We start from the raw sequence: 15,089 nt of genomic DNA on the forward strand, positions 1-15,089 counted from the left end.
TCATTTCAGATGATGATGGAGCTCAGTCTCAACTGCTTCATATCAAACACCGTGCTGAGGGGCAGCGAAGTCTCAGCATCACGTTGCTCTATGTTTTGGAGAAGGCTCTGTGCAAAGCTACAAGGTCGCTGATGAGACACTTGGGCTGCTCACGGCCCTCAGCACAAGGATATGAAGGCACTGGCTCTTTATTGTTCCTTCAGAGTATTAAGTGCTATAAACAGAAAGGGGTGTTTGCACCCACTGCTCCTGTCACTTCCACATGAATCCTCCAAGCCCAAGGCAGGCTCAACTCAACCATGTGCCCCAGAAAGAAGGAAAACGCAAACTGAAGGAGAAGCCAACCTGAGCTCTGCCTGCCACCCAGCAGCACACTGCCCTGGCAGCTCTGCGAGCTCAGCAAGTATTTTTCAATTCCTATCCAACAACACAGAAAAGCAAAGGTTAGAAATGGTCTCATTTCCTTCCTCAGCTGCTCCTCCCACCTCCATTAACACTGAAATCTTCTTCAAAAAGGGTCAAAAAAAAAAAAAATGTTTTCTTTCTTTTCTTAGGGAGATGTGTCCTTAGCAGGTACAATAAATTCTGACCACCATAAGCTGTTTTACAAAGGGCTGGCTTGCTGTGAGTGCCAAGGTGAATCAAGTGCAGAAGTGTACTTATCCTAATGAGCGAGTTAAGCCTGTAGCTTCAGCATAAGCCTACCCTAGGAAAATAATTTATTCTTTAATCAGAGCAACAAAGAGCGGCTCCCCGGCTCCAGGTGTTTGAAACGTGCTCAGATTGGCGCAGAGAATTGTTGATGAAAAATGAAAAGCTCTGAACTTCTTGAATCTCACAACAAATGCTCAGCTGTGCAAGAAGTGCAGCTCACACACCAGCTGCCACTGCCTCGCTGCTCTCACCGGTCTGCAATTGCTCCATTACAATGTTCTCAGAGATGATTTCTTCTTCCTTACCTTCCCTAATTCCTCACATTAAAAGCTCCCCAAAGTCAAACGGGGACAGAATGAACTTATGCTTTTGTTTTTGAATAGTCCAGGACAGTAATTTAGCACCTTTCCTACAGTCTTAAGACACCATTAAGAATTAAGAAATTTATTTGGTGCAGAAGATCATTTTATAAGTGTCGCCAACACAACAAGATTAGCCTTAGCAGCGGTAGATATATACCCTCTCTTGAAGGCAGAGGTCACACCAAGCGCTGCCAACCTCCTATTTCCACTGTTCTGGAGTAAGCAATCCCAACCACCCTCCAGAAGGATCAGCCCACTCAGGCATCAGAATAAGTCTGATACAGAAATGTGATGGCCCTGCAGGGCTGCAGTGTGTTGAAGCAACCTGCGATATGTCTATAAAAATGGGAGTTGAATGAATGAAGTGACTGCAAAAGGAGGAGCAGACAACTTATAGCTACATGTAGGGCATAATTTAGTTTTACTTGTATTGGTTGATAAACCGAGCCTGCATCTCAAATAACCCTTTCAATGGGAAAATTAAATTCAAGTGCAAACTAATGGCAAGGTTTCTTTTTGTCAGCTGGCAGCACATCCCTATAGAAAAATAAATTAAAGTCAGCCTGTTATTTTTAAACAAAGCATTGGAGACATCAAAATATACCGGTATCAAATAAGATCTGCATTAATATGAATAACACTAATTCTCATGCATTAATAAGTACAAATAGGCAAAAAATCTAGGCTGATAGAAATTTAACATTAGTAAAAATTGCATAAAAATTACTCTTGTCACCCCTTCAGCAGCTGTAACATCCACTAAACATGCGAGTTCAAAGCCTACATAAATATTTAGGAAAGGAGGAAAAAGCTTTCATGTGAAAAGAAACCAGAAGGAATTTAACAGCACTCCCAAGTCCATATTTAAGTTTATTCCAGTCTTGAGAAAGTCACATTTTGACTCTACTAAGTCCATTAGGAATATCACACTTATCACTGACCATATCTTCCTTTTTCTCAAGCAGCATAAACTTTGGGCTCTGCCTTTTTTTGTTTAGTCTTAAATCTTCAAGACATTTAAACATCTTCTTTATTCCACTACTCTCATCTACACCTCAAACTCACCCTTGGTTTGCATTTCGGGTTGGCTACAGATTTGTTTCTCCTTTGGCCCCACCCAGCCCCCACCTCAATGCATTTGGATGTGTTTAAGAGACGTTTGGATGTGGTACTGAGGGATATGATTTAGTAGAGGGATTTTAGAGTTAGGGTACTGGTTAGGCTGCGGTTGGACTTGATGATCTTCGAGATCTTTTCCAACCTGGGTAATTCTATGATTCTATTTTTCTATGCCAAACTTCTCTACATGAGGAGTTCAAACTTCTTTCCATGAAATACTCGCAGACAAAATCCTGCATACATTGCAAAAGATATTAATGTCCTAAAATCATGGTATGGTATCAGATCACAAGAAAGTGAAAGAAACCTTAGAAAAGCTACTTAAGCAAGAAGGTCTCCGGATGAAAACAAGCTGTCTGATCTATAAAACACAGCTGGCAACAGACCCACATTCAGTGCACCTCCAGCTGACCAACCAGATGCACTCAACAGGAGGTAACGATGTTTTACGAAGGCATCTATCTTTTTTCCTGCTATTTAAAAAGCAGTAGGAATGCTGGTTAAATGCTGTTTCTGGAGATAAAACCCAATATATACATACAGCGGGAGACCGGGGCGCTGCGCACTGAAGGAATGCAGGCAAAGATCATGTGCAGATTTATGAAAAATAAATTTATTACATAACACCTTGTTTTAACAACGTTTGTGTGTGTTTTTTTTTTTTTCTTCTTAATTCAGAATACTTGCGTCATTCATGTAAAATAGTTTGATACAGTACATTGTATGTAAGGTCTTCCTCATAAACTCTAAGGCTCTCCTAACACCTTGATCCTCTGCGGTAAGAATGGCACCCCTAAACAACGTGCGGACGTTTAAAGAAAGAAGGAAAGAAGTGAACGAAATTTAAGATCCACTACACCAAGCTGGCTCTCAAAAATCATGACGAAATATCTGAATGGATGCCACGCCTCTTTAGGGAATATCACCCATGCTTTTTTAATCCCAAAGCATGCTCACAAATCATCAACACCAACAGGTAAAAAATAAAACACTGTCTATGACAATCATTTTCACTTGTTTGCTGAACCAAACATGTTTATATCAATGACAACATACTTATTTTACTATCAAATAGCAGCTTTAATACCAGTCAAGTCATAGATTTAAAAACAAAAACCGAAAACTTACGCTGGAAATTAATCTTTGGGACGTTTGTAATCGCTGGAAAAAATGCAAACGTTTTCATGTCCTTAAAAAAAAACCTCATCGTAGCAATTGTGTTGGTCGTCAAACGTTGACCTACGTGGAAAATGAACCAACCCACAAAAGTCACTAAAAATAAACGTATATCAAAATCATTTCAGTTGGAATCACGGTTATTTTGCGTTTTTTTTTTTGCCATGTTAACACATACTGTATGCTTCAAGTACCAGTTCAAAGATGTCGTGTACTATTGGTCAGGTAAGGTTGTTACATCGAGAGAATTCACCACATACGACAACAAAAATGCTTGCCCCTAGCACATTTCACAGCTTCAACTGCTACAGACTGTCACTGAACAAAAATGCATCGGTCAGTCTGAACCATGTCAAGTAAACTATGGAAGTAGCATATCCACAACACAAACCGTGCTAGCACTTTCTTTTCAAGTCTAACCCAAAAACAGGTACAATTTGGGAGCCACTACTCCATTCTGTGAAAGGTGGTGGAACTTGGCGATCAGACGTGTTGAAGGTGTGGTTGTACAGTACATTCTTGTGGCCCAGGCCAGGTTCCAGGCAGGCAGCTGCGCAGTCCTGCAGCATTAGCAACAGTGCACTGACATTATTGGGATGCAGCTCAGTACCGATGCGTCTGATGTGAGTACTGTGGAGGCTGCTGGGAGGTAGTTGAATATCCCATGCTGCTCTGTGGCTGCGATGTGCTTGGTCCGGGGTTGGGGTAGGCAGCATGGGGATTGGAACGCTAGAAAGGGGTAAAAGCAGAGGAATGGTAATCCTTATTAGCAAGGGCAGCTTGGCCTACAGGGCTACTTCTTCAAGAGGTACCAAAGCACATGCAGTCCTAAAGCAGCTGCAGTCCCTATACTGCTCTCGCTTCGATTACAGCATGGGCAGATGTGAACATCAGGAACAGCATGTTAGAAAGGCACTTCTACCACCAGTCAGTTATCCACCCTGAATTACCTTTCGGGAATCTACGCCCATCAGAGCCAAACCCCAACTCAGCCCGCCAGGTAGATACAGCACAGATGCACGTTACAGAAAGCTACTATCAGCCACATCAGGGGCTCCTCCACTTGCTCCCTTACCCTACCAAGAAAGCATTTTGGGGCTGGAGCTCAGATCTATGCTTCTCACTGCTGATGAGCAGTTGGACCTTTGGATACAAAGGATGTGCTCACCAACCTTCTGCCTGGCCTGGGAGCACAGGCTAGAAAACGATGAGTATTTAAGGCTAAGGGGCCATCTAGCAGCTTTACAACTCCTTGGAGGAGGGTTAAAGGTGATAGCCAAACTCTTATCAGTAGAATCAGATATTTCAAGGGAAAATGAACACAATGGCTGGAGCTTGGGAGGTTCAGGTTGGGCATTAGGGAAAAAACATACATAAGGAGGCCAGGACAACACTAAGAGAACTTGTCCAGGAAGGTGGTGGAGTCTCTGTAGCTGTCTATGGAATTTTCCAAGACTCAGTCACATAAAGCCATGGCTGATCTGATTTACCATTAGCAACAGTTCTGCTTCGAGTGGCAGACTGGACTGGATGGTCTCCAGAGGCCCCTTTTCATAGGATTTCTATGATTATTTACCAAGTAGCGCATTCATCACTGCAAGGAGACCTGAGAAAGTCAGCAGCTGTCTAGTTCCTGCCTAGAGGTCAGATATTTACACAACTGGAACTATAAAGGGGAAGGGCTGCATGCAGGACCTTGAATGTAAGCATATGGTCATTGGGTAGCATTTAATACGTTACACAATCTCACTGAATTGCTGTGCTTTTTCACATAAATGTTAAGGTTTACACACACAATAATTGCATGTTTTGGAAACTGCTGTGCATCTTCTGAACTCTTGATATTGATAAGACCTGTGTTAGCAAAAGCAGCTCCTACCAAGGGTTGGGAAACCTCTCCATAGCAAGTAATGCAGGGCCAAAGTGTAGCTACTGAGATCTGAATACACTAATCTAAGGGTTAAACAATGTCCTGAAAAAGTAAAACATTAAAGTAGCTTTAACGATGCCATCAGCTGGAAAACAAAGTAACAGGGTTGGGTTTTGGCTTTTTGTTTGCTTCTTTTCTGCCATTTGGCATATTAAGCAGAAACTATAATTGGGATGTTGAGATGACAGCAAGGAAAAATAAAAAGCCAAACTCTACTTGTTAACATATGCTCACTGGATGGAGCTAATTCTCTAGTGTTGCATAATGTAAAGAAATGGCAAGGGCAGCACTTAGTGACAGCAGGAACAGATCAGCACTGCTGAGCTTCACCATTAACACAGTGACAGAACTTCCGTGACACTTGCCTTCACTCTTAGAGGTGGACTCAGCGAAAGTGTCAAAGCTCTGGGCCACCCTTCTGCAGGGAGCACACATAGAACGCATTCCACAGAGCAAAAAAAATACCCTCAATAGTCTTTTTGCATCTCTACTTCCATAACTGATTTTATTTTATAAGGTGGGGCTAATTGAAGAAGTCATGTTTTCCATGAAACTTAGTGCAACTGACAGCTTTTGTTTTAAGACAAGATGTAAATAGCCAGTACTCTTTACATACCATTAACACCCATAAGGTTATAGCTAGCAAAAGTGCAGAGTACTGGAACTGCTTCAGTTCATTTAATCGCATCAGCCCCAGAAGTGTCACGTCGCAAATATATGGAGAAAGCAAGGATGTCTGTATGCTACGTGTCTACTATTTTTATGCATAGCAGAAAGAACTTAGAAGGTCAGCTTGCTCTGCAGAGAGTTATTTGGCTTCTAAGTGGAAAGGGAAACTGTTGTAGTGTGTCCTGCCCAGAAGATGGCAATCCTTCTTCGCAAGGGGAACTTCAACAATTTAAATGAAGAACAAAGGAATAGGTGTTTGATTAAAACAGAGGGCTGCATTGTAGTATTTGTTTGCTGTCTCTTTGAGTTGCAGGATCAAAATTAAGAAATCTGAGGAATGTTTTCGGGGACACCTGAAACCACCAATGAGCAGCACTGAACTGCTTTTGTCCCAGTGCCAGCAAATGCACATCTCTCTTCCCTTATCATATTTTCCAGATAAACTGATCAGAGCAAAACCCATTTCCTTCTTGCCAGACTGTATGAGAAGAGTGAGGGGAGGAAGAACAGAGTTTTTTTTGTTTTCTTTTTGTTGTAGTTGTTGTTTGCTCATTGGTTATTATTTTTTTTAAAGAACCAAGTGTTTTGCCTCCTGAAGAAAGAGCAAAACCATTAAGTAGGAACAGTCAAGTTACTAAAGAGAGCTGCAGAGGGAGTGAAGCAGCTTCTTATCACTACCTCAAGGCAGAAATACTCTGAAATTAAGTTTGTTGACAAGGGCTGCCCCCATTTAAAGTCCTGGGATGGTTATCAGAGAACACAAAAGTTCTGATGAACATGAACAGAAAACAAAACTAGTTCAACTCTTTCCGAGGCCATTTGAGTCTGACATCTCAAGTAGCAATCTCAGCTCTTGCACACAAAATTGTTCCAAATGCCAAACTACAGCAGCAAAATTAGGTGAAGGATGTTTAAATAGGGCAAGTAAATGGGGCTCCCTGACACAGTACGTGCAACCTCCATATCAAACTCCCCAGATACGTGACTCAAGATGACATGAAGATTAAGAGGGTTACAACTGCACATGCTGCCTTAAAAATAAATGCACAGGAATAGTAGAAAGAGCCAGCTAGGAGCATTATGATCAGCTTTGCAGCTTGACAAACTGAAAGAGATGAATCTCCAGTAGGAGAGTGTTGTGATGCATCATCCAACTAAAAGGCCATTTTTATATTCAAAAGCACTCAACGCTGCTGCACTGTAGTTAAGACTGACCACGTAGTTTCAAACAGCTCTAAAAGTCTGTACAATTCAAGGAGAACAACTTGAAAACTGATAAATTACTGATGTCATGAGATGAACTGAACAAAGGGTCTCAATTAAGCTTCTGAAAATGGCCCTATTTTACATTTCCACACACTGCACACTACCCAAACAATACCCATTTTTATAAGCCAGGGTCATACGCCCAGGCAGCCTTCTGGATCCTTTCATGAACAAATTCTGAAATACACCCATTGGTTTTCATGCAGAAACAGCCTATCAAACTGTGAAAAACAAGTCAACAACAACAGTTTTATTATTGAACAAATGCAATCTTCTTTAACTCTTCCTAAATTCTGTTGAGGAATATAAGGATAGCTAACTGAGTTCCAGATCATTATTTTTTATCTCTAGAAAGATGTCTTCCTACCAAATTTCCAGCTAGCTTTTAGCTAAACGTTCTGTCTTTAATTCTTCAAAAGCAATCTCGTTTAACTCTATAAATTCAGATAACATTCCCTGTGAAGACTCTAAAATCTTTTTCCAGCCTAAACTTTTCCAGTTTCCCAATGTTTGACCCTTCTTCACTTACTGATTGCCACCACTGCACCTGTCTCCTCCTATCTGTAACACTGGGCTTATTCAACTTGGAGCCTCACTAGGTTTTCAGTCATGTCAACTCTGCCATCCAAAATTCTGCTTTTCAATCCATTTGCCCAACTAAAACTCTTGTTCAAACTCAGCTTCTTTGCTGCAATATACTTTGCTTCCTAGCATCGCAGGCTTGTCAAAATAAGAAATGTTATTTTTAGGTCATTCAGAGAGAAACACAACAGGCTCCCGATCCACAATCAGCACTGCCTAATACAAAGGCAATAATTAGTAGCTATAATAATTTCTGATCCTAATTTCCTTAAATTGGGCTACAAACTTAAGAAGCAATAGCATATTAATAGGCAGGCAAACCATCAACTAAATGCAGTTGATCTGATGGATGCAAAAAAGAAATACCATTTACAGGATTACTTTATTAGCTTGAATACTGTTGTGAACATGAGAATCAAACACACAAAATAAGGAAAAAAAAAGATACCTGATAGTCTGAGGTCATAATTAGTCCACCTGAGGTAGTGGTAGGAGGAACAACTCTCACTTTTTTCAGTGGGGGTCCCTGCGTGTGACTGTTGTCTTGGTTCCCTGGATGACCAGTCCCATTAGTATGGTTATTGCCCTGCTGCTGCTGCTGGTTCTTCTCAATTGTTTAAACACAAAGAAAAATTTCAACTCAAAAGCAGTACGTGAAAAAACATGAAAACAGGAAATAGTGTGAAAGCCAGTGAAGCACGATGATACCGTTCTTCCAGTACTTACTTTGTCTCCTTTATCATCTGGTTCTTCTTCTGTTAAAAATTCTCGTTTTGGGTAAGGGATTTGACAACCTGCAAAAACACTGCCCCCCAAAAAAGTCTATTTATCACTGTATTAGAACAGAAAAGTTAGACCTGTAAGATCCATACTCCACCCACACTAGTTTCAAGTTGCCTGACTGAGCACCTTGTATGTATAACAAACGGATTTGTTCTCCTTTTCTTACTTTCACCACATATCAGACTTGGTAAACCTGTTCACATCGTATCTGCAGAGGCCCACAGAGCTGCCTTCATCCAGCCACAATAATTCACTGCCTCAAATCCAAATAAAAACTGTCCTGTAAAGTCCACTGCCTATTAATAAAACCACCTGTAACAAGGCTTAAAAAGAACTGGAAGTTTCATCTGTCAATTCGTATCTCACAGATCACACTAATTTGCTACAGCTAGCACAAGTTAAGATTTATCTGCCCTTAAGCAACAGAAAGCATTTGTAATAATATTTCTGTGCACCTCTAAGCATTATTAATGGTGTATTTACTTTAAAATGCCAACTTAATGCAAGAAAGAAGTCAAACACTGACCTAAAACCAGTTTATGCAAAAGTCATTCACACAACAACATTAAATAACAGAGGCAGGTCAGGTTAGAAATAATTTAGTAGATTTTAGTGATATAATGTCATTTTAATTAACTGCTTTTAAATATACATACCACACTTCACAAATTCTTCCCTAAATAACTGTAGAGAATGATACACAATATGCACTAATTGCTGTTCTAAAAACAGGCACATTCATGTTCTGCCTCCTTGGTTTATTTGAGGGAGGGACAAGTTCATTAAAAATGAAATTATTCATCTCTAAATCTTCTTCCTTATGTAATCTCACTGCTTAAACAAAAAGGAGCAACTACAGAAAACAGGTTTAAGTTGTTAGGGATGACAACGCAGAGACACGGAGCTGAGTCTCTTCACCACTGAATTCACAACAAAGGCTACGACAGAAAAATGTAAACTCATTAGTGAGTGTCATTTGGCATTCTGGAGCAGAGGAGTGGACCTGCAGGCACTTAGCAGTTGTCTACAAAGATCTGTAGCATGCATAATCAACCTGTCAGTGAATAACAAGATTAGTGCTGCAACTAACAGGATCAAAGTTCCATAAAGCAAGAGATTAATAAGAACGCTACTTAATTTTAAAAACCTCAAACAACATTTTAGTGGTTAGAGCTCTCTTTGGATGTTGGACAGCAAGCACTCAGCTCAGTAATTACAAGCATTTATAGCAGAGAAAGCATGCACTTCTAAAGCACCTCTGGACATACTGATAGGTTAATAAACTGACCACTTACTCGGATGTGGGAAGCGGATCTTCTAAGAAATAGGGATCCTGCATAGCCTGTTCTGAGGTAATTCTCTTTATTGGATCCATAGTAAGCAATTTCTGAAGCTACATAAAATGAAAGATAAAAAGCCCTGCATTATCAGAACTGTTTACAGAATCTTCACTGCATTATTTCTGAAAGATCAACTGCTACAAGTGGCCTCTGATGTCAAAACCTTAACCATAAATGGCAGGAACCACATTCTTCTCTCATTAGAAAAACAGCTCCACACAAAGAGCATCCTTAACTTACTATCAGTTTTAGCAGCCTGTTGCTTCCTGCTAGATGCAACATGTGGACAATTGGTTTCACAACTACATTTAACAGCAAGTAACATCACATCCATTTAAATAACACTTAGCAATTGGTAAGTAAGTAACGCCATATTCATTATTCCTTGTTATTTCATATTGCCACATTAGTCCGTTTCCACTGTCATCTATAGTATTTAAGAGACCTTTATGAAGACACTATCAGAAAATGCGATAAAGCGACCATCAGCACATTCATAAACTCCACCTGGCTGAATAACTTTTTATCACCTACTCCTGCATGTATTTATCTCTTCTGATGAACAGACTCCAGCACAACTGTTTGTTACATGTTATTGGTATGCTGAAATGGATCCGGTGCCATTTCTCTATCAGTTTAAGACCTGGGCCTTTATCGTCATAAAAGTGATGAATCAGATCAGACACCAGCTACTTGACAAGAAAATATTTTTCAGAACATCTGTGCTGGTTAAAGACAGTGAAGATGATCATTGCTCATGAAGTGTGAATATGCAAAAGACAAAGCAAAGGGTATTTTAGAAAATAGTTTAACTTGGTTCAACTAAAAAACAGCAAAACCTTACCCTTTGAGATGGCACCTCTTTCTCGCATTGGGATGTACTAAAAGACGGCTAAGAAGAACACATGATATTTGCCCTATGCCTAACTTTTTAAAATGGCACACGAGATGATTCTGTGACAGGGAGCACAACAAAAATGAAAATGTAAAGATGAAAAATGGTAAAGATGAAAATTTAATAAAACAAACCTGCTAACCAAAGCAAAGTGAGAAAATGATACGGAAAGAGTTTCAAATGTAGGTAACTTAGAGATGAACGGCCTTTGAGAAGTGCTCAGGATACAGAGCCAGAATCTCATCCTTAGCACCAGTAACAGACATGAAGTCTAAATTCAGCATAACCTCCGAAAGATGGTTTTAAAAAATAACTCTTGCACGTGTTTTGCTGTTCTGGTCCCATTTTGCAACCAGCTGAGCATTTTCAGAAACTGTCTGGACTTCACACATCTGCCACTGTGACATCCCCACAGCAATTTCCAGTGAAAAACACATTAGAAATGCCATGCCCTTTCCAAACGTGTAAGATCTTTCTCTGGTTCAGGAACTGCAGACTATAGAGGTTTTGTCTAACTCCAGTACTTAAACAGCAGTATTGCATTTTAGAACTATCTCTTTCTCAAAAGGGTGGTGCAGATGCATCTGTTTCTCCCCATTCCACACATTAAAGGGCTGACAATAGCAGGACACGGGGAAATGGTTTTAAGTTGCAAGAGGGAAGATTTAGGCTGGATGTTAGGGGGAAGTTCTTCACTAGGAGAGTGGTTAGGCCCTGGAACAGGCTGCCCAGGGAGGTTGTGGATGCCCCGTCCTTGGAGGTGTTCAAGGCCAGGTTGGACGGGGCCCTGGGCAACCTGATCTAGTAAAGGTAGGTGTATGTTTGGTGGCCCTGCTAGGCAGGGGGGTTGGAACTACATGATCCTTGAGGTCCCTTCCAACCCGGGTCATTCTGTGATTCTGTGATCCATCCAGCAGGCATTTTTAGACACACAGTTTTTATGAGCAGAATGAGCTGCTGAACTTCAGATATTAACAGGGAAAGAAAAATAAAAAACCTTCATGTTTTATTATGGAATACAGCATCTAAGTCAAAACTACACCGTGACCAAAGAATTACAGAATGGTTTTGGTTGGAAGGGGCTTTAAAGATGATCCAGTTCCAAACCCCCTGCCACGGGCAGGTATTCTACCCACTAGACGTATTGTCACAGACAATGATCTTCAGAAGAAATTCTGCATATTTGACTTAGAGCACTTTGTTTTAAAAAATAAGCACCCATCTAACAAGATGTGCAGAAATTACATATGTAAATAGCATTCATTTCACACTTGCCCTTCGTACTTTTCATTACATTAAATTAACCTTTTCATAAAGATCTAGTGTCACCATCTATGTATGAGCTGATCACCTCCTTTCACTAGCTATAAGCAGGCATATACAACCACAATGCAGACCTCCGCATTGCAGACAGCTAAAGTTAGAAAGTACATTTCCTTTCCTCAGCCTTCAGTTTTAATGGCATGGTTAAGAACATAATAAATCACAGAATCATTAGATGCTTTGGGCTGAAAGGGGCCTTTTAAGATCACCTAGTTCCAACCTCTCTGTCATAGGCAGGGACACCTCCCCTCTTGACCAGGTTGCTCACAGCTCCATCCAGCCTGGCCTTGAATGCTTCCAGAGAGGGGACACCTACAACCTCACTGGGCAACCTGTTCCAGTGTCTCACCATCCTCACAGTAAAGAATTTCTTAATGATATCTAGTCTAAATCTACCCTCTTCCACTTAAAAGCCATTTCCCCTCATCCTGTTGCTACATGCAGTCCTTGTCTATAAAGACTGAGGCAAAGAAATCATTGAGCACTGAGCAGCTTTCCCCTTTTCCTACGTGACCAGGTCTCCAGTTTCCTTCCAGAGAAACCCTTTGCTAATCCATAGAGGTCTCCTGGTATTGGCCTTCCAGCACTGCCATCAATCCAGCTTTGTTTTTCACATCAATGACAAGGAGTCACAATACATATTTCCAACTCCCCTAGTCTGCACATAGTTTCTGAAGAACTATTATCTCAAACAATTCAGAAGCAATCACAGGAGTGAAAAGAAGGGGGAAAAAAAAAGAAAATTGACAACATACTTAAAAAAAAAACACCACAAGCATAAAAAACATTGCAAAATTCTGACACTTTAACACGGAATTGGCTTATAAAGCCTTCCATCAGGTGCAGACAAGATGTGAACAAACTTTGTCATCATCAGTAACAGGAAACAAAAACCACAAGACAAGTTTAATGACTGTGTAGTCATTATCAAGTGTAAGACATCAAAACTACTCTGTGCCCTTATTCAGGCAGCAGCACAGACATGACTTTTTCACTTAGCATTACAAATATTGTCTATAAAGAACCAGAAGATCACCTGCCTGAGCAACATAAGAAAAATACAGCATACTTCATACGTCTTTGTGACAATACACCACGGGATAAAAGGAAACGGAAGCATCACTAAATCAACCAGGAACAGAGCTGGGTCTCCATGTTCTAGGGCACAAACATTTAAGCAGGAAAACAGAAACCAAAGAAAGAGTGAAAAAAAATAAGCAAAAAAAAAAACCCAGAAAGGTTGTCCCTTGTAACATCACTTCCACATGCAACAAGGGACCCTGTGCATCACTATGAGGAAAGGAAAAATTCTACTTAGTTCAAGCTGATAAATGAAAGCATTTCAGTCCTCTGCAACCACACTTATCCATGCATTCGCCAGTTCTGGAATTAACTGGGGTGTATTACAATTGTAAGTGTATCACTTTAACAGGAGTCTCAACAAAAAGAAGTTTTATGTTCCAGAGATAACTATTGCAAGAATACTGAAGAATACTAAAAAGCTGTAAACAAGCTGTTACAAGATTAATGTACACATACATGATGTAATTTTCTAAACATTCAAGTCTCAAGTAAAATGTTGGAGTGTTTTTGTTTCGTAGCTGTTTTCTTAATTCATGTTTTGCTTTCAAACAGGCAAGAGTGGTAAGTTTAAAATAAGTATGTAGAAAATAATGTGATTAATTTCTAAATTAAAAAATAGGCTATTAGAAGTATGTGAAGCAGTGAAATAGCCAACAATTACAGTAATATTGCAAATATAACTACATGTTTAATACTATGACTGAAAGCTTCTAATACAGTTGATAAATGAATTAATCCGATGAATAGCTCAACTATACTAATGTGAGAAGATAATGTGTTTCCGCAACTTTCAAATCGTATATCACTTATTATTATCTTTATTTAAAAGACTATTAAAATTATTTATTTAAAAAGTAATGAATTATTTATTTAAAATATTTATAAAATAAAGTGATACAAGCCCAGCTCTCAATTTAAACAATTCTAACTTATGTAAGGACTTTCATTTTATCTTATGAATGCAGGAACTTACCAAGTGAAATGCCTTACTGTCTGGTTTAACTTTATGCTTTTCCATATATTTGATAAGGCTGCAGTTGGTGTACCTAGAGAAGAAAAAAAATAGAATTTCTAATATGTAAAGCAGTGATACCACAAAGCTTCCTTAGCACTCAAACGTATTACTAAGAATAACTCTTTGCTAATCCATTAATCATAGGAAAAAAAATAAAGCAACTATCAAGACAAGAAGACTGCTTAAAAACCATGCAAACACCACAGAAATTCATCTGTTCCCCCTTTCAGCTTATGTAATACACAACACATTTAAACCATATACAGTCAGCAAACTACCACTTGGACTTCTAGCCACTTTACTGTATCAGTTTGAACAGTTTCATTCCACACCAAGAGTTCTACGTATTTCTAATATTAGAACACACTGAGATAAACGCCAAGTCCATGTCTACACTGTCCTACAATGTACAGGTTGTTACAAAAACATTCACTAACTCACTTTTTTGACCAGAAGCTCAGAAAAAATGTCTCTAAATGGCTTGTTGCGATAGCATTGCAGGTGCAAGAAACATCTATAATAGTAGTGCCCCAAATCCCTCAATTTGATCAGCAGGGAAGCAAAAAGACAACAGTGCTAGAGGGTCTTAATGGCAAGTATTAGAATCTGGAGACATGACAGCCAAATGTTTAAGATATTCTTTCCTTCATAAGCTACCCCAGATAACAAGGCTGACAATTATACTCAGCTTGTCAGAAACACTATCAGGTTGCTATACTTCTTACACGCAGCTATCACAGAATAATCATTTGCTGTACCACAGGTTTGGAAACAGCTCTGAAAAACTATGCCTAGTAATCTCCAGAGCTGTCTGAGATCAGCAGTTTCACACCTGCCACTCTCTCATTTCCAGTCTGTGTCTGGCCACTTATTCTATGATTCACATCAACTC

The 15,089-nt window shown here is 39.7% G+C and overlaps 1 protein-coding gene across 9 annotated transcripts in view; it reads right to left on the reverse strand.

The window, feature by feature from the left end:
- Nucleotides 1-2,726: 2,726 nt before the first annotated feature.
- The window catches only part of CDK8 (cyclin dependent kinase 8), a 61,329-nt gene continuing 48,966 nt past the window's right edge, over nucleotides 2,727-15,089 (reverse strand). For 5 of the 9 annotated variants that reach the window (XM_085536362.1, XM_085536361.1, XM_085536367.1 and 2 more), the window contains 5 exons: nucleotides 14,156-14,228; nucleotides 9,837-9,934; nucleotides 8,485-8,563; nucleotides 8,207-8,365; nucleotides 2,727-4,040 (listed from right to left, as the gene is read on the reverse strand). In XM_085536362.1, coding sequence (XP_085392488.1) covers nucleotides 3,915-4,040; nucleotides 8,207-8,365; nucleotides 8,485-8,563; nucleotides 9,837-9,934; nucleotides 14,156-14,228 — 535 coding nt within the window. In that variant the 3' untranslated portion in view covers nucleotides 2,727-3,914. The remainder of the gene's footprint in view (nucleotides 4,041-8,206; nucleotides 8,366-8,484; nucleotides 8,564-9,836; nucleotides 9,935-14,155; nucleotides 14,229-15,089) is intronic. The other 4 variants (XM_015852122.3, XM_085536369.1, XR_014942184.1 and 1 more) reach the window with 3 other exon arrangements.

Source organism: Coturnix japonica, chromosome 1 (genome assembly GCF_054131305.1).
Source record: "Coturnix japonica strain WE chromosome 1, WE-NBRP24, whole genome shotgun sequence".
In the NCBI taxonomy this organism is placed as follows: domain Eukaryota; kingdom Metazoa; phylum Chordata; class Aves; order Galliformes; family Phasianidae; genus Coturnix; species Coturnix japonica.